The 25,194-nt window shown below is 52.9% G+C and overlaps 1 protein-coding gene across 1 annotated transcript; it reads left to right on the top strand.

The window, feature by feature from the left end:
* Positions 1 to 2,004: 2,004 nt before the first annotated feature.
* LOC109573382 (myosin-3) lies at positions 2,005 to 24,172 on the top strand. Its single transcript, XM_019980557.2, has 42 exons — positions 2,005 to 3,293; positions 3,790 to 3,825; positions 3,943 to 3,996; positions 4,621 to 4,832; positions 6,477 to 6,620; positions 7,174 to 7,330; positions 8,312 to 8,339; positions 8,668 to 8,776; positions 9,352 to 9,444; positions 10,114 to 10,177; positions 10,257 to 10,355; positions 11,110 to 11,213; positions 11,306 to 11,444; positions 11,831 to 11,949; positions 12,040 to 12,189; positions 12,705 to 12,875; positions 12,974 to 13,280; positions 13,388 to 13,458; positions 14,011 to 14,098; positions 14,183 to 14,300; positions 14,891 to 15,014; positions 15,103 to 15,239; positions 15,324 to 15,579; positions 15,898 to 16,140; positions 16,224 to 16,400; positions 16,508 to 16,653; positions 16,733 to 16,823; positions 17,188 to 17,577; positions 17,665 to 17,791; positions 18,197 to 18,315; positions 18,482 to 18,678; positions 19,018 to 19,201; positions 19,778 to 19,943; positions 20,206 to 20,330; positions 20,804 to 21,112; positions 21,229 to 21,432; positions 21,507 to 21,632; positions 22,455 to 22,625; positions 22,720 to 22,824; positions 22,984 to 23,079; positions 23,174 to 23,311; positions 24,031 to 24,172. Exons 4-42 carry the CDS (start codon positions 4,629 to 4,631, stop codon positions 24,055 to 24,057), a joined length of 5,823 nt encoding a protein of 1,940 aa, XP_019836116.2. The 5' UTR covers positions 2,005 to 3,293; positions 3,790 to 3,825; positions 3,943 to 3,996; positions 4,621 to 4,628; the 3' UTR covers positions 24,058 to 24,172.
* The last annotated feature ends 1,022 nt before the right edge of the window (positions 24,173 to 25,194 follow it).

Here is a 25,194-nt window from a genome sequence, read left to right as displayed (position 1 = left end):
TAGCGCCTCCTGAGCTGCCCGCGTCCTGGAGACACACAGCACGCTCTTCCAGTGCGCCCAGGAGCAGACACAGCGCTCGGTCCAGGCTGTGCGGGTTGGTTCTCGCTGGGTGATGGCCGGAGGAACAAGGCCTCCTCCTGTTCCCATAAAGTTGGCTAATAATACACTGCTATGCCGTCTGTCCCCTGCTGATCAGAGAAGGGTTTCACACCAGCCACAGGGCCAGTTAGCCCTGAAAGCGGCCTGTTTCAGCATCCCAAGGCTCCTTGTCTAAGATGTATCCCTCTTTGGATGGAAATCTTTTAAAACACACACACATGTCTCTTCTCCCTGATCACCTCAGTAAAACATATCTAATGTGAATCTACTCAACAACACCAAGATAACCAGTAGTACCGTGTGTGACACGTGGAAACCTTCAGATAGAAAAGAAAACGTAAAATCTACAATGTGCTAAACACAGCATTGGGTATGCCTGACATTTTATTAACCTATTGATGCACATAACCAGTCTGCAAGGCAGCCGTATTGTCCCCATCTTTGTGCTCAGTCGTGTCCAACTCTTTATGACCCCCTGGACATCAGGCTCCTCTGTCCATGGAATTTTCCAGGCAAGAATATTAGAGAGTGGGTTGCCATTTCCTCCTCCAGGGGATCTTCCCAGCCCAGGGATCAAACCAATGGCTCCTGCATAGGCAGGCAGATTCTTTACCTTGAGCCCTCTGGAAAGCCCTCACCCCCATATCACAGATGAGAAAACAGAGGCTCAAAGAAGTTAGGCACAATGCCCGCCATCACACAGTGAATCAGGGTGAGCTGTGGGGTTCACACCCCGGCCCAAAATTCCACAGCCTGCGGCTGCTGCTATCTGTGCAGTTCTTTCCTCCAACAGGTAAGTTTCCAAATGACTGTGCTTTTTTTCTTTTTGCCACACCGTGCAGCTTGCGGGATCATAGTTCCCTGACCAGGGATTGTACCTGCACCCTCAGCAGTGAAAGCACAGAGCCCCAACCCATGGATCACCAGGGAAGTCCCCAAACGGCCGTACCTTTCAGTCCCTGACTCCTGGTTTTAGAACTGTGCTCTCTGCCGCAGTTTTGTTGTCACCTCCATCCTTGGGGTTTCCAGAGAGCAGGGCTCTCTGCCTGACTCTGAGCCTCCTCCTGTGCCCTCAGGCAGTCCTTCTGCCCCTCCTGCCTCCCAGCTCCTCCTGAGCAAAAGCAGCTTGACCAGCCAGCCACCTGTGAGACCTCCGAGCTGAACACTCTCTGCCTGCGTGAGGAAGGAGCGTGATGCAGAGAGGAAGACAGGCTATGTGACCTGCAAAACCTGGAGGAGGCCAGGAGCATCTCAGAGCTAGAGTTGGGTTCAATTAATGTGACCTGGGACTGTTTTACAAGGAACTCAAACACTGTATGGAAAACATCCTTGCAGTTTCCCAGAGTTGGGTGTGGAAGTGGTCATACAGAGAGACAGGCAAACTGGTGACAAGAAGCTGTAAAGAGCAAACTGCAAATTTTGCTCAGCAAAAGTCTGCTGCCCCAGAACCCCTCCCAACCACAGCTCCGGGTGGCAGGGAGGGACCACCAGCACCACCCCTACCTGAGGCCGCCCTGCTCTGCCAATGCCTGAGGTGTGGCCAGGGCCCCTCACACTGTCCCTCAGCCCACAGGGCTGGCTCACACCTCTGCTCCGCAGGTGACCTGTACCTGTCCTGACCAGGCCTCCCAAGGAGATGGCCGGCCAGTGGACAAAGATGTGGACTCTGATGTGTCACTGGGCAGGCAGGACGGGACCTCAAGGAGACCACCCCCTTTCAGACACAGACGGACCCTTGAGCAGCATTGGGCTGTCTTCTTGGATGAGGAGGGTCTCTAGGGATGGGGGTCTCAGCCCAGCTGGAGCAGGGAGGTGGGGTGCACACGCCGTGAGCCCATGGCAGGCTGAGGGGTGCAGGCTTCCTGTTTTTTTTTTCCCTTCAGCCATGTGCCTGCCTGGCCCTCACTGAGCAGGCAGTTCACCAAGTGTGCTTTGACCTAAAATCACCTGAATCTCAAAAACGGTTGGCTCACCATTATCCTGGGAACCGTTGTGGGTAAAGGCCGCGTCTCCCTTCCTTTTGTGCCCTCTTGAGGTGCTCTGCACTGGGGCCAGCATACAATAGGCGATTAATGTATGTCCCTGTGTCTTGGGGTCCACAGCCCTGCTGCCCCGTCCCCGCCCGCACCTCTTCCGCTTGCGCGAGCGCTGTGTGTTGGGAGGGGGCATCTCTTCCTCTCAAGGGGGAACTGGTGACAGTTAATGACCACGGGGTGCCCACCAGCTACCCTCCCAAAGGCTTGTCAGGAAAGGTAGGGAGAAAAGAAGCAGATGTAAAGTCGGACAGGAGTGGGCCGAGCTTCAGCCATACCTCTGGTCTCCTGGCTTTGTTCCTTCAACCCTGATTTAGAAAGAGCCATGCTCGCTGGACCCTCTCCTCCCATCCCCCCATTTCTCTGCAGGCATGCCACTCCCTAACCCCCACCCTGGCCAGCAGCTGGTCTTTCCTAATTGGTCATGTATCTTAATAACAACAGGTCCTCAAGCAGCTGTTGCTGTGGATACTGTCTGGCGGGGTGGCTCCCTGTAATTAATTTACTTGTTGGTCCTACTGGCGCTTAAGAAAGGATTAAATTAACAATGACACTAATGAGACAGAAAGTTACGCAGTGAAAGGAGGAGGAGGATTATAATTGTTGTCGTTCCTGGCACAAGTTTTACAGTCACACAATTCTGTCACAACCCTGTGTTGTGACAAACGTCTTGCCCAAAGTGCCAAGAGGATTTTCGTCTTTCTGTCCTCAAGTTGCACTCCTTTTCCCCACAGGACGAGATTTCTGTCCCCAGAATGCACCCTGATTTTCAAGCACGTGGCGCCTGCAGGGTGGAGTTTAGGCAGGACCCCCGCGAGGCCACCCCTCACACTGAGTGAAGACACCCTGGCCCCAGGTTCAGAGAAAGGCATCTCAAACTTCCAGCTTTCTCCAGCTGGAGAATGGTTATGGATCCTGCTCATTTCTATATATACCTCACCCTTGGCAACAGCAAAAAAAAACGTGAGGAAGGGAGCTGGCCCTCTGCTCATGGCATCGGTCATTCCCTTTCCAAATATAGAGCAGGAATGAGTGGTGGGGGGACAGGCTATAAAAGCCGCAGCGGCAGCCCCCTGGCGCTGCTGTGGGTGGAGGAGTCTGAGCGCCCCGCACAGCTCTCTTCCGTGTGTGGCTCGGAGGACCACACCTGGCTGTGGTGAGGTTAGTTAGAGGTGGAGCTGGGTCTCCACCTCCTGCACCCCACTTCCTCCTCCCCAAGCTCCCCTTGACTTTGTCTTCGAGGGCCCCCTTGGGCAGGATCCCTCTGGATGCTCCACGGACCTCGGTTTGTCAGTGTGGCCCGATGACCACCCCCTTCCACTCTGATCTGTGCAGAGGCTGTGGGGTCACCGCCCCCGCCCCCACCCTCACCCTCCCCTGCCTGCGCTGTGTGCCTGGCGAGCGGGTGTCCTTGATCTCAAGGCCTCGATGGCTTGTTTCAGTTTGCCAATTTGAGACTTCTCCTTGTTCACGGAAGTCAGAGGGGGCCCGATCCTAGCCTGGAACCACAGGCCTTTTCGACAGAGATGCTGTCCTTCCTGCCTCGTTCTGAAAGAGAGGCACTGCATGCAGACTGAGGAGGGTGCATTAGTGGGCTGGTGGGAGCCAGGTTTGGGGGCAGCTGGGGGCTTTGACTACCTTTATGAATCACTTGTAGGTCACATCCCATCTGCTCTTCCAGCCTGTCTCCCGGGTAAGACTCTCTTTAAGTTATTAGTCCTTTCCCCTTATTTGGTTAATTCAAGACCCGATTCAGAACTGAACTACACTGTCCGGTGTCCTGAGCTTGCTTCCTGCATATTTACCGCAGGTCTGATTTCCCGGCTGCTGTTGTCCTCTGTCGTCCTGTGGGAGTGACTCTCAGGTGAGGAAGCAGGTTGGGTCCCTTGGCTCAGAAGTCTCCAGGGTCCAGTTCCTCCCGCTTCCAGTGGCCTGGGGGGCAAGAGCCTGTGGAGCTTAGACCAGGACAGGGTGGATTGGAGAGGACCTTAGACCAGGACAGGGCAGGTTGGGGAGAGGGTCTCGGCAGATGCTGAAGTCAGATGCCACCTCTGTTCTCAGAACCGAAGGAAGCAAAAGCCAGTTTCCTTGTGTGAAGAGGTGGCCACCTTGAATCGAAACAGTCCCCAAATTCCTTAGCTGTTTGCCATTTAGCACACTGTCTTTGAAGAATGGTGTTGATTTCTGATGGTGTTTATTTTTAAATTTCCCCTTGGCAACACCTGGGCTTTTCAGAAAAGGAAACTCAGTCCCAAGAGCTGCCCCCTCCTTCGGGTTCCTTCACCCCTCTGAGCCCCGCCGGATGGGGGAGCTTGGGTGGCATCCACTCCGTGCCCTTTGCACAGAGTCGGCACAAAACGTGTGCATTTGATTTTTCCCAGGGGATGGATGGGAAAAATCAGATGCTCCTGGCCCACCTTGGTGGGCTCCCACGGGGGCAGGGCTGGAGTCGGGGGTAGGGGGCTGACCTGGTGGGTTCATCCTCCAGCCAACACCATGAGTAGTGACACCGAGATGGAAGTGTTCGGCATCGCCGCTCCCTTCCTCCGGAAGTCAGAAAAGGAGAGGATCGAGGCCCAGAACCAGCCCTTTGATGCCAAAACCTACTGCTTCGTGGTTGACTCTAAGGAAGAGTATGCCAAGGGGAGAATCAAGAGCACCCAGGACGGGAAGGTCACGGTGGAAACTGAAGACAACAGGGTAAGCCCCGTCCACTCCCTCTGCGAGCCACTGGCCCTCTGTCTGCCCCCCTGGCTGCACAGTCTGTGTGTCTGCCCCACACCTGGCCCTCTCCACATGTGATACCTCCCAGGTGACCTCAGAGAAAGCAGAGTGAACACTGGCCTCAGGTTGCACGGTGGGAGAACCGCCTGCCTGCGGCTGGCCAAAGCAAGTCATGTTCCAGCGCTTTTGTTGAGGTTCATGTCACTCTAGGTCAGCGGGAACCAGCCGTGTGTGTCCCAGGGGTGTGGAGTTGAGAGTCCAACAAGAGGACGACCTCCTTCAGAGCACTGTCGTTTGGGAGCCTAGGTTTCCCCCTGATTCTTCTGGTGATATAGTATGTAAGGAAGTAAGGAAAGCGGGTCAGGGGTCCTAGTGGACCACAAGCTTGACTGAAGTAGCAGTGTCCCCATATCACGAAGGCAATGGGCAGTGTAGCCCATTCCTTTCTGCCCAGGCTAGCATGGGGGTGCTGGGAGGATTTCTGGACATCCCAACTCTCTGGAATTTAGACCAGAAGAATCCAGAAATGTTCTAAGAAAGGTTCAAATAAAATGGGGGTGGGGATCCAACTGAGAGGAGTAAAGGAAATAGTATCATTGGGTTGGATGTGAAAGAAAACAGCATGGAAACCACCCATTGAAACCATCTTCCAAGCCCTGAAGCTCGAGGGCAGCTCTCGGTACATTTCAGATGACGGAGTGGGGAATGGCTTCCGAAGCTGCAGGGAGCACAGACTGTCCTGGTGGAGGACAGTCCAAGAGGTCCAGACCTCCTCACTGGAGAGCTGTGGCCTGGATGGTTTTAGTGAACCCTGGCTAGAAGGCAGGTTTCCTACCACTTGGCCCAGACGCGGGGCCAGGAAAACCATCATCTGCAATGGAGGTCTCAGACAGGAAGGGGGTGAGTGGAGGGTATGAGAGAGGAAGGTGAGCTCCACGCCACGATGCCAGGTCTTCCAACGCCCCGGGCACTGGGCCGGGGGTCTGCTCCTTTCGAGGGGAGCACGAAGATGCCTGTCACCACCACTCTGCATGGTGGTTCCTTCCAGCCTGGAGTTCTCTTGTCCCAAAAAGGGAGTGGGGTAGGGGGTTCCCTTTCACAGCTCAGGCAGGTGGGGGTGAATGGGTGAGATGCAGGGTGGGGGCTGGGAGCTGCTTTCAGGGAGCTCAGGATGACTCGAGCTGCCAGCCTGGAAGTCCATGCCACCAGCTTCCTCCTCTCTCACCCTGCCTCGGGGACACCATCCACCTGCCGTGCCCTCTAAGTAGACGGCCAAGACCCATGAGCCGCTGGAGCCAGGTTTTGGCCCAGCCAGCATGACCCAGCTGAGGAGTTCCCGCTGGCTCCTGGGCCTGCATCCTCCTCCCCAAATCCCCCCGAGACCCTCCTCTCCTTTCTGTCATCCTTCCCTCACTTCAGACTACTGGAGACGGAAAAAACAAAAGCCCGAGTATCAGAACCGAACCCCATTCCATCTCCTTCACCATGAGCCGCCCCATCCCCGACTCCTTCCCTGTCAGATGGGCCTTTCCTCCAGCACCCCCTCCTTCTGATCTGGGCGTGGGAGACACACCTGTGCACAGAGAAGCCCAGATGTGCACCCTACCCCTTCCCTTGTAGACGCTGGTGGTGAAGCCAGAGGACGTGTACGCGATGAACCCCCCCAAGTTCGACCGGATCGAGGACATGGCCATGCTGACGCACCTGAATGAGCCGGCCGTCCTGTACAACCTCAAGGACCGCTACACCTCCTGGATGATCTACGTCAGTGCCCACGTCTGTGGGCTCCCGGGACCTTGGGTGGGGTGGGGGTGGTGTGGAGATGCTCACGGGGAGGTGGGCTTTAGAAGAATTAGTGTTTGATGAGGCTGTTGGATGGCATCACCGACTCAATGGACGTGAGTCTGAGTAAACTCTGGGAGTTGGTGATGGACAGGGAGGCCTGGCGAGCTGCAGTCCATGGGGTTGCAAAGAGTCGGACACGACTGAGTGACTGAACTGAACTGAGGCCGTTGAACAAAAGAGGGAAAATGAAGAAAGGGGGATGAGAGTGATGGAGGATGAGAAAGTGAGAGATGAGTGGGGCCAGGAGGTGACCTGAGGAGGGGTGGGGCTGAGGCCGGGTCCTGGTGCTGCCACTCAGCAGCTGTGGATGGCCGCTGCACCCCTCAGGTCTCAGTTGCCTCATCCACAGAGAGAAATCGTATCTTGCCTCCTTTACGAGTTTCTCATAAAGAAAAGTGAAATAACAAAGGGGGAGGGTTTTATAGGCACACACCCATGTGTACATAAATATATATATTTTACGCCCCCACAGACCTACTCGGGCCTCTTCTGCGTCACTGTCAACCCCTACAAGTGGCTGCCGGTGTACAACCCCGAGGTGGTGGAGGGCTACCGGGGCAAGAAGCGCCAGGAGGCCCCGCCCCACATCTTTTCCATCTCTGACAACGCCTATCAGTTCATGCTCACAGGTAGGTCTCCAAGGAGGAAGCCTGAGAGACGGGCAGGGCTCAGGGAGGCTGCAGGTCTGGAATCAGCTGCCTCTCCAGTATGCAGCCTCCACACAACTGGCTGGAGGTGCTTAAAAAAAAGGAAGCCAGAGATTTTAGGGCCTTGCAGGCCTGGGTGAGAAGCTTGGATTTAATGCAAGCATGAGTTACCTCATGTGAAACTGATGTTTTTGTGGGCCCAAAACAAAGACTGATAGTTTCATATGGTTCAACCTAATATGATGGGCAGCCGGTGGCTGGCTGTAAGCAGGGGCTTAACCTCTTTGATCTGTATTCTCATGGAGGAGTCTCTTTGAGCTCCCATGTACGACAAAACAGAGTCATTGTGCAGTGAACTCTGACTGTTGGAGACATGGAGAACTGGGAAGCTCTTTTTATTTTTATTAAAAATTTTTGATTGAAATATAATTGATTTGCAATGTTGTATTAACTTCTTGTTTACAGCAGAGTGATTCAGATATATATAGATATAGATATAGATATTCAGATTTTTTCCCACTATGGCTTATTATAGGATATTGAATACAGTTCCCTGTGTTGTACAGTAGGACCTTATTTATTTTATATATAGTAGTTTGTATCTGGTAACCCCCAAATCCCAGTTTACTCCTCCCTCACCCCTTTCCCCTTCGGTAACCATAGGTTTGTTTTCTATGTGAGTCTGTTTCTAGTTTCTAACTAAGTTCAGTCATATCATATAACCACATGTAAGTGATATATGGTATTTGCCTTTCTGTCTGACTTACTTCAGTTAGTATGGTAATTTTTAGCTCACTCATGTTGCTGCAAATGGCATTATTTCATTCCTTTTTATGGCCAAGTAATATTCCATTGTGTGTATGTACCACATCTTCTTAATCCACTCCTCTGTAGATGGATATTTAGGTTGAGAAAGTTCCTTTTATAATACCATCAACCCTATTTTATTTTTCCCTTTGGCAGATCGTGAAAACCAGTCTATTCTGATCACGTAAGTATCCAAGGTGTAGAGCGTTCTCACAGCTGTGGCTCTCTGTCCCCAGTGCAGAAGGGGAAGACGCCACTTGCTTTGTTCTATTAGTGAGAAAGTACAGAGGACAAAGTCTGTGATGCAAAGATGCATGGGGGACAGGCCAGAAGGCGTGTGAGGCCTCAAGAAGCTGGGGTTCCCCGTCCAGGGTGTTCAGTGGTGCCGGTCTCCCAGGGCCCTTGTCTCTCCGAATGGGCTCCTCTTTGTTGGGAATCTCATATCTGATGTGGCTCAGGAGGCTGTTTACAGTCACAGGACTCTTTTCCTCCTCCTCTCTCTTTCGATCTAGTGGAGAATCCGGGGCAGGAAAGACTGTGAACACCAAAAGGGTCATCCAGTACTTTGCAACAATTGCAGCAACTGGAGACCTTGCCAAGAAGAAGGACTCCAAGATGAGGGTAAGAAGAGGAGGCAGGCTGGCTCTGCTTCTACTGCCAACCCTTGTCTTAACTTCAGAGTAAGGAGGCATAGGGCATGTGTGGGGTGGGAGGTGCCCATCTCCTCAGGGAAGGAGTGCTGGCAGGGTTGGAAATCGCACAGGACAGCCGGCTCTCCTAGACGATCCAGCGCATTGGTGATCTCACAGGACCAGATCCGGCGATTGCCAAGAAAACGAGCTCTAAGGCTCCGCTGAAGAAAGTCAATCTGACATACACCAGAGTCACACACACCACCCAGGGAGAACTGTCGCATCCACTTGCCTTTCAAAATGAATATATCACAGCAATATGGTGTGAACACAGGTGGCCTCACCACCTGGAGAATGAAGGAACTGAAGGGTTAAATGAGGTTCATGTCAAGATACCCAACCAGAGCCAAACGTGACTTGGCAACAGGGCTCTGAGTGAGGTGCTGATGATGTGGTTGGGCCCTAGGTTGGAAAGCAGGGAGCAGGGGAGGGACCAACTGGGCAGGAGGGGCATCGGAGCTCACCCTCACATGGGGCTCTTCCTGCCCTGACTCCCTGCTCCAGGGGACACTGGAAGACCAGATCATCAGCGCCAACCCACTGCTGGAGGCCTTCGGGAATGCCAAGACCGTGAGGAACGACAACTCGTCCCGCTTTGTGAGTCTGTGCTGGGTCAAGCTGGGGTGTCCTCCAAGGCCAGCGAGGAGGCACGATCCCTGCTTCCAGGAACCTGCAGTCCGGGGGTGGATAATGAAAGGAGGAGGAAACAAGTCTACAAAACAGTCTGACAGTTCCCTAGTAAATGGGACAGTAAAGGGGGCCGGGTCTCCTTTAGACAGGGCCAGCAGGGGAGCCCTCCTGGGGGGCTCTGACCTGTGAACCCGAGATCCACAGGGTGAGGCGGGACACAGTTCAGAGGCAGGGAGGGGACTGGTGGAGTCAAGGGATCTCCAGGGGGTCTGAGTGGCTGGAGTAAGGCAGGCTCTGCGAGTTGAGGTGGGGAAGTGAGGAGGGGCAGTGGGAAGGGACCTGGAGCCTGGGAGCATGCAGGCCAGAAGAAGGGTCTGGTTTCATTCCAGAAGTCAGGATCCTGTTAGAGGGAAGTGATATGGTTTGATTTGCATCTTGAACAGAATATGACTCTGCTGACTGGGGTGGCATGTGGATGCAGTGTGGAACAAGGGGATGGAGGAAGGCACAGCAAAGCAGGGAGAGAGGCGACAAGGACACTTAACTGCAAGTTCCTGGGGGAAAAGGCTCTGTTGCACTCCCCAGGTGGGTAGGAACAACCTGGAGTCAGGTTACTTGGTCTCCCTTCCCCGACAGGGCAAGTTCATCCGCATCCATTTTGGTACCACGGGAAAGCTGGCCTCTGCAGATATTGAAACATGTAAGTAGATTCCTAGAATCAGATGTTTTGGGACATTGGGGCAACAGTTTGGAAGACACTCCTGTGTTTGCGTTCCTAGATCTGCTGGAAAAGTCAAGAGTGACCTTCCAGCTGAAGGCTGAGAGAAGCTACCACATCTTCTACCAGATTCTTTCCAATAAGAAGCCTGAGCTCATAGGTGAGGATGCCCCCAGAGGGGCTGGTCTGGGGCCTGTCAGCTCTTAGGTGAGTGGACTGAAGAGAGTTGTGCCTACTCGCAGAAGAAATTTGTTTTAGAAATAGGGTGTGGCTGTTTTGACAGTGATGTGCCAATTTGAGAAATGCAATCCAATGGACAGAAAAAGAATGAGGCACAAATGCCTTCAGCTCTGGTTCATGGAAACTGGCTGAACGACTTAGCGTTTAGTGGTCCTCTGATGCCCCCTTGTGGTCAGCCACAAAACCAATCTTCCACCAAATGCTGTGAGGCCGGCGCCAAGTCAGAGGAACCGCCAGCTGGTGGATGTCCACCCCGCTTTTCATTTGGCACCTAACAGGGGCTCTGTGCCCTTCTCTGCTCTCTGGCTATGTCTGCTCAGCATTCTGGGCCCAATCCTGGAAACAGGCTGCAGCTTGCAACAGATTTTGGAAAAGACGACGATTCTACCAAACCATCTGGGCTTTCTTCCAGTGGCTCTCTGTGTCCTGGCCCACACTCAGCCTGTTTTCCTGATTAATCTTTCCCAACCGACATGGATCTGTGCTGTCTGCACACAAAGCAAAAGGGTTTAAATGTTCTCTCTGGGGTTTGTACCCTGTGTGGCCGGGGTGGGTGCAGAGTCTTCCCTGGACTTTATATTCAGCCACAGAGTGAGTATGAGAGGCTGTTTAGCCCCAGGCGGGGGTGTTTCCTTTGCATCCATGTGACCCCCTCTAACTGGTCATCATTGCAGAGCTGCTGCTCATCACAACCAACCCTTATGACTACCCCTTCATCAGCCAGGGCGAGATCCTGGTGGCCAGCATTGAAGACGCTGAGGAGCTGCTGGCCACGGATGTAAGTAGATCAGGGAGAAGGATGTGTGTGTGGCGGGGGCTCCTGCTCCATCACTGACGTCAGCCGGCTGACACGTTCTCCTGCAACGCCAGAGCGCCATTGACATCCTGGGCTTCACCCCCGAGGAGAAGTCTGGGCTCTACAAGCTGACGGGCGCCGTGATGCACTACGGAAATATGAAGTTCAAGCAGAAGCAGCGGGAGGAGCAGGCAGAGCCGGACGGCACAGAAGGTACCCCATCACCCACTGGGGTGTGCACTAGAGCTGGGGCCTCCCTTGAAAGTGATCAATCCTCCTCCCCCTGGAGAGATGAACCTCTGCAGGGCTCAGATGCTGACACGTTACTGCCCTGTCTGCTGAGTCACTCGAGTGGTCCTGCTTCAGACACGGTGAGGACTGACCAGGGTTTTGTGGAACCCAGTGCTGCCTTTTCACAAAGCCCATTATATTCTCTGAGTGACTTAGCACCCACAGGTGAGCGGTTTAGAGACACGTAATGCAAACACATGGAGACAAGCTGAGCTGAGCCTTGAAACATCTGGAGGATTTTCAGAGGGGTTCTTTGGCTTTGCCAGTTATCTGGGGTTTCCCTTGTAACTGGCCTTCTTTCCTGCCAGTGGCTGACAAGACAGCCTATCTGATGGGCCTGAATTCTTCGGACCTCCTGAAAGCTTTATGCTTCCCCAGAGTGAAAGTTGGGAATGAGTACGTTACCAAGGGCCAGACCGTCGATCAGGTAAGTGACTGCCAGGAGGCTGGGAAGGGATGCAGGCACCCAATGGCTACTGCCCACAGACGCAACACAGGTGCTGACCCCCCGACACAGGTGCACCATGCTGTGAACGCCCTCTCCAAATCCGTCTACGAGAAGTTGTTCCTGTGGATGGTCACCCGCATCAACCAGCAGCTGGACACCAAGCTGCCGAGACAGCACTTCATTGGTGTCCTGGACATCGCAGGCTTTGAGATCTTCGAGGTTTGCATTCTCAATATTCAGGTGTCTTTATGTGGGGGGCTGGTTCTCAGGATCACAGGCAAGATGTCCAGGCAGCCACTTGTCACCCCATATCACATCTGGGAGGAGCACTAGATGGAGGGTGGGTCAGGTAGAAGCATGTACACCCATTAGAGCATGTTGTCAATGTCTACCAGCTATAAGACTTGCAGGTGAATAAAAGATGAGCTTGTAGTTTGTAGATGATGACGAGAAGTATGTAAGTACACAGAAGACCAACTATAGATAAGACAAACTGTGGTCAGGGTCCAGGAGAGGCCCAGGCCATGGACTTAGGAGATGGAGAGCTATCTTCTAGCTTGAGTTCTGGAGAAAACGTGATGTGAGCTGAGCCCAAGAATGTGACCACACCTGAAAGCCTAGCTGAGCTACTCCCAAGACAAAGAGAAACAAGGAGAAAAAAGAAGAAGGTTGGTGTGTCTTTGACTTTGAAAGCAGTCTAACCTTCCGTGTGGACATTATGTTTTTAATGTTAGTATAACAGCCTGGAGCAGCTGTGCATCAACTTCACCAACGAGAAACTGCAACAGTTTTTCAACCACCACATGTTCGTGCTGGAGCAGGAGGAGTACAAGAAGGAAGGCATCGAGTGGACGTTCATCGACTTCGGGATGGACCTGGCCGCCTGCATCGAGCTCATCGAGAAGGTACCTGCCGTGTGTGCTTGGTAACCGCCCTCACAGGCCTGGTGCTTGTCACGGCAGCTCACACCCACTCACCCCGTGTGCACTCTGCCTTGGTCCAGCCTATGGGCATCTTCTCCATCCTGGAAGAGGAGTGCATGTTCCCCAAGGCCACGGACACCTCCTTCAAGAACAAGCTGTATGACCAGCACCTGGGCAAGTCTGCCAACTTCCAGAAGCCCAAGGTGGTCAAGGGCAGAGCCGAGGCCCACTTCTCCCTGATTCACTACGCGGGCACCGTGGACTACAGTGTCTCAGGCTGGCTGGAGAAGAACAAGGACCCCCTGAACGAGACGGTGGTCGGGCTGTACCAGAAGTCCTCCAACAGGCTCCTGGCACACCTCTACGCCACCTTCACCACCGCGGACGGTAACAGACTCCCAGGCTGCCTCGAATCCACCCTTCTCCCCCAACTCAGCCCACAAAGGAAACAGCTCTGGAGGCCTGCTAACACCACACACCATCTTTTCTTTCAGCTGACAGCGGAAAGAAGAAAGTTGCCAAGAAAAAGGGTTCTTCCTTCCAAACCGTCTCTGCCCTTTTCAGGGTAAGAAAGATAGAATTTATTTGCTTGTAATCGGCTTAAGTCATCTCTAAATGAGCAACGTAGAGATGCTGAACTTGCTTTATTCAAGAAGAGTGATGTGATCTTAATCTGCTTTCTGTCACTTAGGACAGTGGTGGTATATGCAGATAAGTGCTAAAAATTGGAGGACCAGAATTTAACCCCCATCTTACACGCAGCCGGCCGGGTTGCCTGGGAGGCCAGTCCTCAGCGTGAACTTTCTGACTTGCCTGAAGGACACAGGCAGCAGCGTCTCAGGCGCCCAGTGGAGCCGGATAGCTCCCCCGAGTTAACTCAGCAGGCGTCCTGTACTTGGCTAGTCTCTGGCTCACTGTGAAGCAAAAGACTGTCATATCAGTGACCTCCCTACACTTCTTGCCAAATGGACTATTGAAAGACCTTTTGAAAAGAATTAAATAAGACCTTTATTAGAATTCACAAGAAGTGTAAAATATCTTTTTTTGTTACACTGTATCTCTGTGTTTGTAAAAGCCTACAGTCTGCTCACTGTCAAATTGAATCTTTCTCTTTTAGGAAAACCTGAACAAGTTGATGTCAAATTTAAGAACAACACACCCTCACTTTGTGCGCTGTATAATTCCCAACGAGACCAAAACCCCAGGTAAGATGCCCGCTGGTCTGGAGGCGGCACTCGGGTCGGGTTTTAGGAGAGTCTGTGCGAAGCTGACGTTGCTTCTCTTCTCAGGCGCCATGGAGCACAGCCTGGTCCTGCACCAGCTGCGCTGTAATGGGGTGCTGGAGGGCATCCGCATCTGCAGGAAGGGCTTCCCCAACAGGATCCTCTACGGGGACTTCAAACAGAGGTGCGTGGTAAGAGGGCTTCCCCAGCGGCTCAGCGGTCAAGAACCTGCCTGCCCGTGCTGGAGACCCGGGTTTGATCCCTGGGTCAGGAAGATCCCCTGGAGAAGGGCATGGCAACCCACTCCAGTATTCTTGCCTGGAGAGTTCCATGGACAGAGGAGCCTGGCAGGCTGCAATCTGTGGTGTTGCAAAGAGTTGGACATGACTTAGCAACTGAACATGCATATGTAATAGAAATGTTCCATTTGTTTCTTGAGGAGGTGTGTAAATGCTGGAATTTGAGAGGGAAAAACACTGAACAGCTGTGGACTCCACGTAAAATGATTTAACCACCATCTGGTCAAGGTACACATGCTTCTTTCTGCCACACTTTCTCAGGGCCTTCTCCGATACACCACATGGCAGAAAAGGACGTGGCAAAGAAGAGTCGGGAGGCCTAGATTTCAGGCCACTGTTTGGCCTGTGACCAATGGCGAGTTTCCTTCCCGCTCAGGACCTCGGCCTTCTTGCCTCTTGGAAGAGAGGCCTGAGCTGATTTCCAAAGTTCACATCTTTGCTAATAGCCTACGACGTTTCTGTGTCCACACGGCAGATACCGAGTGCTTAATGCCAGTGCCATCCCCGAGGGGCAGTTCATTGACAGTAAGAAGGCGTGTGAAAAGCTGCTGGCATCCATTGACATCGACCACACTCAGTACAAGTTTGGACACACCAAGGTACTGTGTCAGCTCCAACAGACACTGGCCTGAGGTCCCTGACAGACCCCTCCAGAAAACTGACCCAGGGCATCCGTCTCCCCTCAAGGTGTTCTTCAAGGCTGGCTTGCTGGGAACCCTGGAGGAAATGAGGGATGACCGCCTGGCCAAGCTGATCACCCGGACGCAGGCCGTGTGCAGAGGGTTCCTCATGCGTGTGGAATTCCAGAAGATGGTGCAGAGAAGGTCGAGCGGGGTGTGTGCTCAGATCTGAGCTCTTTGGGAGAAGTGGGGAGTCTCTCTTAGAAATAACTGATGTTTTGTTTCCAGGGAGTCCATCTTCTGCATCCAGTACAACATCCGAGCCTTCATGAACGTCAAGCACTGGCCTTGGATGAAACTCTTTTTCAAAATCAAGCCCCTTCTCAAGAGTGCAGAGACGGAGAAGGAGATGGCCACCATGAAGGAAGAGTTCCAGAAAACCAAGGATGAACTGGCCAAGTCAGAGGCCAAAAGGAAGGAACTGGAAGAAAAACTGGTGACTCTAGTACAAGAGAAGAACGACCTGCAGCTGCAAGTACAAGCTGTATGTGTCTAGGAATTTAAGGTTTTTTCTCCTAGATTTGATTATCTAGGAAAACTGGATTTTAGGTGGGATTTTTGCTTTTTACTGGGTATGTTTCATAAAGGATTCCATTTATAACAAAATACTTTGTTATTGTTCAGTTGCTGAGTTGTGTCTAACTCTCTGTGACCCCATGGAATGCAACATGCCAGGCTCCTCTGTCCTTTACTATCTCCTGGAGTTTGTTCAAATTCACTCATTCAACAAAATACTGGAATGTCACCGACTTTATCTTTAAACCATTAAAGGAAATCATGATTCTTTTTTTTTTTTTTTAAGGAAAGTGAAAACCTGTTGGATGCAGAGGAAAGATGTGATCAGCTGATCAAAGCCAAGTTCCAGCTGGAGGCTAAGATCAAGGAAGTGACAGAGAGAGCTGAGGATGAGGAAGAGATGAATGCTGAGCTGACGGCCAAGAAGAGGAAACTGGAGGACGAATGTTCAGAACTGAAGAAAGACATAGATGACCTTGAGCTGACACTGGCCAAGGTTGAGAAGGAGAAACATGCCACAGAGAATAAGGTACACCCTGGGTCTTTCCACTGCTATGGTCAGTACAAACCCAACTTGATCTTTTCTTATAATTGCTTGTGGCATCTTCTTAGGTTAAGAACCTCACTGAAGAACTTGCCGGGTTGGATGAAACCATTGCAAAGTTAACCAGAGAGAAGAAGGCCCTCCAGGAGGCCCACCAGCAGACCCTGGATGACCTGCAGGCAGAAGAGGACAAAGTCAATTCTTTGAGCAAAATCAAGAGCAAACTGGAACAGCAGGTGGATGATGTGAGTGAAGGATGCCAATTGGGAGGCCTGGGTTGGGGCAGGAAGAGCCCCTGGGACACCCATGGTGCAAAGCATTTGTTCTTAAAAGGAGATGGTACCTTTTGCAGCTGGAAAGCTCCCTGGAACAAGAAAAGAAGCTCCGTGTAGACCTGGAAAGGAACAAAAGGAAGCTGGAGGGAGACCTGAAGCTCGCCCAGGAGTCCATCCTGGATCTGGAGAACGACAAGCAGCAGCTGGATGAGCGGCTCAAGAAGTGAGCCCTGACACCGCTGTGCTCGGGTTTCCAGTGCCTGGGTGTCTGGTCCTCACATGTTCTGCATTTCCCTTCACAGGAAAGATTTTGAGTACTGTCAACTGCAAAGCAAAGTGGAAGATGAGCAGACTCTGGGCCTGCAGTTTCAGAAGAAAATCAAAGAGCTACAGGTAGGGGGCGCTTGGGACTTTGCTTTCACACTGGATCACACACGGTGAGCCGGAGTGTCTGCTGTGCATTATCAGAGCAAGGGGCAGGACCGTGGGCCTCGTCTGTCCAGGCCGACAGTAGCAATGAACAGTTTTTCCACAATTTAAACAAAATACGTAACTGAAGTATTTCATATCAACCCGTAGTCAGAGTGGAGGATACTCATTATCAGCCGCTGCAGGAAAGGCTCATGTCAGGGGAAATTCTCAGTGTTGGTATTGCTCCGGGAGCAGCCCAAGACTTGGTTGGTCTAATGGGAGGGGAAACCAGCCTGTTCTTGACACTGGGAGTCAGGATTCTCCCGGGGATGGCCTGCCCGCACAGGCCCGGATCGAGGAGCTGGAAGAAGAGATCGAGGCCGAGAGGGCGACCCGCGCCAAGACGGAGAAGCAGCGCAGCGACTACGCCCGGGAGCTGGAGGAGCTGAGCGAGCGACTGGAGGAGGCAGGGGGCGTCACGTCCACCCAGATCGAGCTGAACAAGAAGCGGGAGGCCGAGTTCCTGAAGCTGCGCAGGGACCTGGAGGAGGCCACCCTGCAACACGAGGCCATGGTGGCCGCTCTTCGCAAGAAGCATGCGGACAGCGTGGCAGAGCTGGGGGAGCAGATCGACAACCTGCAGAGGGTTAAGCAGAAGCTGGAGAAGGAGAAGAGCGAGTTCAAGCTGGAACTCGACGACCTGGGCAGCAACGTGGAGAGCGTGTCCAAGTCTAAGGTTCGGGGGTGGGAGGCGCGGGCCTCCCACCATTGGCCCTCCACACCTGAGCACTGACTGAGCTCTCTCCCCTTCCTTACCCTGCAGGCAAATCTGGAGAAGATCTGCCGCACCCTGGAGGACCAGTTAAGCGAGGCCCGGGGCAAGAACGAGGAGATTCAGAGGAGCCTGAGCGAGCTGAGTACCCAGAAGTCCCGGCTGCAGACAGAGGCTGGTGAGCGCCGGGGAATGGGAGGGGCGGCGCCTCCCGGACACCCACCGGGTACAGCAGGTCAAAACCAAAGGCAGGATTTGTTTGGGGAGGACTTCTAGGGAAGCAGATTTTTGGGAGAGAGGCAATCAGAGTAACCTACAAAAGGTCATTCAGAGTGCCCTGGAGGAGGTGAGCACTGAGAGTCCAGTAAGGAGAGAGGAGTGAGGAGGGGCTCGGAACACCCCCTGCTCCCCGAACACCCTTGAGACCCTTTACAGCAGCATCTCACCAAGGTGTGTGCTCAGCTTCCTTGTCATGGACACATGCCTTCACTCCCAGATCTCAGCACAGTGCCTTACACACAGCAGGAATGTGTGAGTGAATGAATAGACGGATGAAATAAAAATGTTTACCTTCTGGACACAGGTGAGCTGAGTCGTCAGTTGGAGGAAAAGGAGAGCACAGTATCGCAGCTTTCCAGAAGCAAGCAAGCATTTACCCAGCAAATAGAAGAGCTCAAGAGGCAGTTAGAGGAAGAGAGCAAGGTACATAGCTGAGGGAATGCTCCCTGATCTAACCTCTACGAACCACCTACAGAAACAAGACAACTTTATTCGTAGGTGATGACAGCGGGAACACATCTGGACTGCATCACGCACACAGCCTGAAACATTCATGCATTGGGCCTCTCCTCTCTCCTGACTTCCGCAGGCCAAGAGCGCACTGGCCCACGCCCTGCAGTCAGCCCGCCACGACTGTGACCTGCTGCGGGAACAGTACGAGGAGGAACAGGAAGCCAAGGCCGAGCTGCAGAGGGCACTGTCCAAGGCCAACAGCGAGGTGGCCCAGTGGAGGACCAAGTACGAGACGGACGCCATCCAGCGCACGGAGGAGCTGGAGGAGGCCAAGTACGCAACTCTGTCTTCAGAAGAACTAGCACTTCTAAATGATCAAATGACAGAGGGCACTGATATTAGCACTGCTCGAGAGTGAATGTTACCGTCTTTTAAGGCAGTTCTGTGCCAGCAGGGGACTTGTGTGAGCACATTTCATTGAGACAAACGACTGTGATCTTGGTTAGAGGCAGGCAGGCTACTGATCACTGATTTTTAGCAGACAGGAGGTTCTCCTGGGCTTATGAAAGGAAAGCTGTTTGAATCACATAGGTTAGTGATTCCAGTTAGATGAATAGTGATGTTCAAGAAGGACTGAAGCTTAAACAGCATCTGCTTCTCATTTGTTTTAAGGAAAAAGCTGGCTCAGCGCCTCCAGGATTCCGAGGAGCAGGTGGAGGCGGTGAACGCGAAGTGCGCGTCCCTGGAGAAGACCAAGCAGAGGCTGCAAGCGGAGGTGGAGGACCTGATGGTCGATGTGGACAGAGCCAACTCCCTGGCTGCCGCCCTGGACAAGAAGCAGAGGAATTTTGACAAGGTGCGGGGTGGGCACAGGAGGTGGGGCCCCAGTCCTGACTGCCCCAGGAGCAGTGAGACCTGGGGCGAGCCCCCTAAACCAAAGGAGCGTGGGATGCAGGTGGGGGTCCCCTTCAAACACTTCAGTGGAGACAAGCTACCTCCTCCAGTGTCATCCAGCCCCAAGCATTCTTGATCCCCAACATGGCTGGTCTGTCTGGGTGGCTGATGTGGAAATCTAATTCGGGTCCTAGTGGGAGGGTTTCTGGCAAGTATGACAAGTATGGTTGATTTGAACCGAGGTTTTAATGAAATATTTAGAAGTGCAGGGCCATTTTCGTAGTGGGAAAAGGGAAGTAGGCCCAGCTAATTCCTTCCCAAAGGGTCCACTTGCTTTTTGGAGATGGCAGTTGTTACTGACCAGTGACTGATCTTGAATTGATTTATGGAATGAAATCTTGGTTAGTCAACAGTCAGGAAAAAGCAACACAGCCAAGGGGGCCCCGATTCTCAGAGTGTTCACACTCATGGGGGTCCTGAGACAGAAGCTGGAGGTCAGGGGTCATGGACAGAGGTGCCTTTCTCCCCGGCACTGCAGGTGCTCGCTGAGTGGAAAACCAAGGGTGAGGAGAGCCAGGCGGAGCTGGAGGCATCTCTGAAGGAGTCCCGCTCCTTGAGCACCGAGCTCTTCAAACTGAAAAATGCCTATGAAGAAGCCTTAGATCAACTTGAAACTGTGAAACGAGAAAATAAGAATTTGGAGCGTAAGCAGTTTGTCTAAAGTCCCCCTTCACACTATCGCCAGAGTGTGAGGCTGCAGGAGTGTGACTTCAGGACCCAACCTCATCTGCGTGTCTGTTACCACACCCAAGGGCTTGTTTCTGAGCTTCTCTGTGTCCAGTATCTTATCTCCAGCAAGCAGCATCCTTAGAGCTTGATAAACTAGTTAAGAGCATCCGGCTAGTGCTTACTCTGCGTGGAAACCTGTGCGAAAGTTCAAGAGCAATCAAACTTCTCTCTTTGCAGAGGAGATAGCAGATCTCACGGAGCAAATCGCTGAAAGTGGTAAAACCATCCATGAACTGGAGAAATCAAGGAAACAGATTGAGCTGGAAAAGGCTGATATCCAGCTGGCTCTGGAGGAAGCAGAGGTGAGCAGAATGCCAGGGAGGCAGTAAGGGAGCAGACGCCGTGACTGTGGGGCTCCAGCCTGGCGCCACTCGGGGTCTCAGAGTCACAGTCCTCATGTTGGTTTTTTTCCTAGCAAACTACGTGGATGAATACCTGTGAATACCTGCGAATAATCTTGAAATTACTGGAGAAAATCACTATGTTAAAATAGGTCTAAAATGAGATTTTACAAAAGGCTGAGATGAATTTAAAATATCTATAAAGTCTCTTAAGTGCCTAAGAAATATTGTTTCATAGTATAATAAAAACAAACTGCAGTGAAATATTTTATTTCTGCACTGAAGGTAAGTTAGGGATTTTTTTTTAAAAAGAGTTTTGAATATTGTTGAGTTAGTTACAAATATTCCATTGGAGTTTTCTTACCTCAGAGAGGAATGTAGCAGGCTCTGTCCCATCACTGGTACCATTTCTGTTTTGTTTTTGTTCTTCAAAGGCCGCCCTTGAACACGAAGAGGCCAAGATCCTCCGAATCCAGCTGGAACTGACACAAGTGAAATCAGAAATCGATAGAAAGATGGCCGAAAAAGATGAAGAGATCGAACAGCTGAAGAGGAACTACCAGAGAACAGTAGAGACGATGCAGAGTGCCCTGGACGCCGAGGTGCGGAGCCGGAATGAGGCCATCAGGATCAAGAAGAAGATGGAGGGGGACCTGAATGAAATCGAGATCCAGCTGAGCCATGCCAACCGCCAGGCGGCGGAGACCGTCAGACACCTCCGGAGTGTCCAGGGGCAGCTGAAGGTGTGTGGGCTCCCTGGTGGGGAACCTCTCCATCCTCAGACACGCACAGCTATGGGCTGGCCTCAGCATCCTCTGGCCTCAACTTCAAGCAGACACTTCCATTACTGTCTGGCCAGGATACCCAGCTCCACCTGGATGATGCTCTCCGGGGCCAGGAGGACCTGAAGGAGCAGCTGGCGATCGTTGAGCGCAGAGCCAACCTGCTGCAGGCCGAGGTGGAGGAGCTGCGGGCCACCCTGGAGCAGACGGAGAGGAGCAGGAAGATCGCAGAGCAGGAGCTCCTGGATGCCAGTGAGCGCGTCCAGCTCCTGCACACCCAGGTGAGCGGAGGGGAGGCGGGGCAGGGTCCTGGCCTTGGACGTGCCACGTGGTAACCCTGCTCCTCCCGCCCTAGAACACCAGCCTCATCCACACCAAGAAGAAGCTGGAGACGGACCTCGCGCAGCTCCAGAGTGAGGTTGAGGATGCCAGCAGGGACGCGAGGAACGCTGAAGAGAAAGCGAAGAAGGCCATCACCGACGTGAGGCCCCTCCCACCCTCTCCAGCCCTGAGCTGGTTCCCATCAGAAGGGGTGGGGCCTCCCCAGGGCACATGTGGGGTGAGCTCTGCTCTAGAAGCACTCCCCCGACCCCCCAGAACTCAGCGTGTGCCCTCCCACACATTAATAAGGGGTGGGGGGCATGAAAAATAACAGGAGTGTGGATGAAAAAGACCGGCATTCTGTTCATGTCTTGTGCCCTGGGAGAGGTATGCTCTTCTTCGGTTCTATATATGACTGATTCCAAATATGAAAACGAGACAACACCACCCCCCGCAATTTGTTTGGATCGTACCTAATGTCACCTCACAGAAAGCCCGCTTCCCGCCCCAGCACCCACCTTGCTGCTCCAGAGGCCGGTCCCTGGACGCGCGAGTCCCACAGCGCCACCTGCTGCTGGTGGGGAGCACTACCCCGCGATTATTCCCGCCCTGCACCGTCCGCATCTCCAGTTCCCTTAGCCTCCCGACCCCACACCCGTGATGCTGGGTTATAGACTCAGAGTCCTATAACTCACGGGTTGGTAATGAAAGACGGGATTTCCTTGGGGGTGGGGAGGTCCTAAAGGGGCCAGTTTAAGAAAGGGGAGAAACCAGTTTCCATCCAGCCCTTGGAGGTCTCACTGTCTGGCTTATATGCCTGGTGCAGCTCTTCCCAGAGTCCATGGTGGCGTGGTGGGCTCAGGCATCATGTCACCTGTGTCCTTTGTCAGCAGCATGGCTCTAGTCCTCCGAGTCCCCAGATTTTGACAGTTCCAAGCACCTGACCTTTGTTTACATCTCAGTGGGATGATGTGCTTTTCAGGCGGCCATGATGGCCGAGGAGCTGAAGAAGGAGCAGGACACCAGCGCCCACCTGGAGCGGATGAAGAAAAACCTGGAGCAGACGGTGAAGGACCTGCAGCACCGCCTGGACGAGGCTGAGCAGCTGGCCCTCAAGGGTGGGAAGAAGCAGATCCAGAAGCTGGAGACTCGGGTACTTGGGGAAGGGACCCCAGCATAATAAGCGGAGCTTTCCAGCCTGCCCTGGTCATGCTTCAGCCCGACTAACTTCCCAAGTGCTCCCCCAGATCCGAGAGCTGGAGTCCGAGCTTGAGGGGGAGCAGAAGAAGAACACTGAGTCTGTCAAGGGCCTGAGGAAATATGAGCGGCGGGTCAAGGAGTTAACTTACCAGGCAAGTGGAAGGAAACCCCAGGGGCATTTCCTCTGTAACGCGGAACCTCACCCTGGGTCCTCTCCAGAAAACAGGAAGAAACTCTTTAGCCCAGGCACTGGGACCCTGTGTGTCCCTGTCCCCTCCTGGAGACCTGCCATCCCATGTTCTCTCTTGAAGAGTGAAGAGGACAGGAAGAATGTGCTGAGATTACAGGATCTGGTGGACAAACTTCAAATGAAGGTCAAGTCCTACAAGAGGCAGGCGGAGGAGGCTGTAAGTCAGCAAGATCCCAGGGCGACACTCGCCCTGCTTGCCTGGGAGCTCCAGAGAGGGGCTCACTGCTCATACCCACTTGACTCGCTTTTAGGATGAACAAGCCAATGCTCATCTCACCAAGTTCCGAAAAGCTCAGCATGAGCTGGAGGAGGCTGAAGAACGGGCTGATATTGCCGAATCTCAAGTCAATAAGCTGAGAGCAAAGACCCGAGACTTCACCTCCAGCCGGGTAGGTGGTCCTGAGGCACTGGGTGGGGAGGGCGAGGAGGGGAGGTGTGGCTTCCGGGGAGGAAGCCCCCGAGATGGAGACATTTTTGAGATGGACGGGACCCTGGAGCACCATCGACTTTAGAACTGGTCCATCTGGGATTTGCTTAGAATCACACAGCTGAGAAGAGCCCTGCTAAACCCAGGTCTGTGAGTCCCAATAAAACACTGTCCTGGAGAGCAGGGAGCGATCCCTCCGTGGGAAGGGAGCTCTCGGGCGCCCTCTGCCGCCGGCCTCCATCACCGCACTCATGGCGTGTAGGTCCCTAAGTGGAAGTCGCTCAGTCTTGTCTGACTCTTTGTGACCCGCTACAGCCCACCAGGTTCCTCTGTCCATGGGATTCTCCAGGCAAGAATACTGGAGTGGGTAGCCATTCCCTTCTCCAGGGGCTCTTCCCAACTCAGGGATCGAACCCAGGTCTCCTGCATTGCAGGTGGATTCTTTACCACCTGAGATACTAGGGAAGACCTCCCCTGGGCTGTTCTAAGGACCAGGCTCTCAGGCCTGGGGTGACTGCCACCACGTAGATAGTCGTGTATCCATTTGCCTGCGATCCAAAGAGTACCCCGTGTCCTCTGAGACAGACAAGCATGCACCCCGGATGCTTGCGGGGAGGGGGAGCAGCAGGAAGTGAGGCTCTGCTGACAGAACTAGAACTAGAAATGCCCATTTTCCCCCAGATGGTGGTCCACGAGAGTGAAGAGTGAGCCCCTCCTCTGCGACAGGACAGAAAATATGCAAAATGTGTATTTTCATGGTTCCTGACTCTGATACTTTCCATGTGACTGCTTTTCACATGCAATAAACTTTGTTTTCAGTTTGGGGCTGTTTCATTGTATTTGTCTTCTCTTCCCAGTGTGGAAATGGTTCGCTGGTCATACTTATGCCCAATGTGGAAATCTCAGCAGATGGCTTGATAAAGCGATTCTGCATATTTTCTGGGGTGTGTGTGTGGGGACAGGGAGAGATTGCTTTTGGTTTACATTTGAGATTAGGTTAACCACTGCTCTGGCAGGAGAAGGGGGAGTTTGTCCAAAGAGTCATCTCCCAGTACAACATGAGGGAAGCACGAAGGCTTGGTTCAGGAAAGTCCTGTCTCAAGTTGAACTGGATTATAAGGCAGGGGCTAGAGTCCCCCTACACCCTCTCAGGGAACTGCCCTGGAGTGCGGGAAAAGTTTGTTAGGCAGCACTCCAAGTGAGCGCTGCACTAACTACTGGAAACACAAATCAGTGAAATAGCGCCAGTTCCCCCGGAGCCCAGGCGACATCTACCACTGAGTTCTTGGCTCAGTCTACATGGTTTCAAAGCCGCACAGCAGAAAATCCCACCCCTACCCAGGGTAAGCCTGTCTTTATGAGAAAATACAGTAGGAAGTCAGAATACTACCTGGGCGAACTGCTACAGAAACAGAATTGTCAAACTTGGAATTATTTGTTCGTCATTATCAGAAATATTGTCAAATGCCCTCCTTTATCTGATTCTGGGGGATTAGATGACCCAGACTTACTCAGGAGGAGTTAAAGCACCAGGAGAGCTCAGCGCCTTCTGGGATTTGTCATCCACAGAAAGGGGGCCACTGTGGCCTGTCATTGATTTCAGATCACCTTACCTCAAAGACCACATCTGTCTCTCGTGCTTTCTTCCTTTCTGGCAACGCTGTGACTAGAACGCGCGGTGTCCTCCTGGGGGGTCTGTTGTTGAAAGGAATCCCAGCAGTGAGACCAAGGCTGGGCCAAAGGTTGCGTTTGCCCAGAGCCTCTCTGCTGCACACCGATGGCTATAGGCCACCTTCCAGGGAAAGCAGGGGATGGAAAAAGCAGACAAAGCTTGTTACAGAGGTG

The sequence above is a fragment of the Bos indicus genome, chromosome 19 (assembly GCF_029378745.1).
Source record: "Bos indicus isolate NIAB-ARS_2022 breed Sahiwal x Tharparkar chromosome 19, NIAB-ARS_B.indTharparkar_mat_pri_1.0, whole genome shotgun sequence".
NCBI lineage: Eukaryota > Metazoa > Chordata > Mammalia > Artiodactyla > Bovidae > Bos > Bos indicus.
The sequence above is the reverse complement of the archived record's forward strand: the minus strand, read 5'-3'. Positions and strand labels throughout refer to the sequence as shown.

Excerpts from the sequence above, each read along its gene's own strand:
- LOC109573382 (XM_019980557.2), top strand. The coding sequence starts at position 4,629 with ATGAGTAGTGACACCGAGATGGAAGTGTTCGGCATCGCCGCTCCCTTC. Across the intron at positions 18,679-19,017 it reads GAGGAGCTGGAGGAGGCCAA|GAAAAAGCTGGCTCAGCGCC; the intron begins GTACGCAACTCT and ends ATTTGTTTTAAG. Across the intron at positions 20,331-20,803 it reads TGGCTCTGGAGGAAGCAGAG|GCCGCCCTTGAACACGAAGA; the intron begins GTGAGCAGAATG and ends TGTTCTTCAAAG.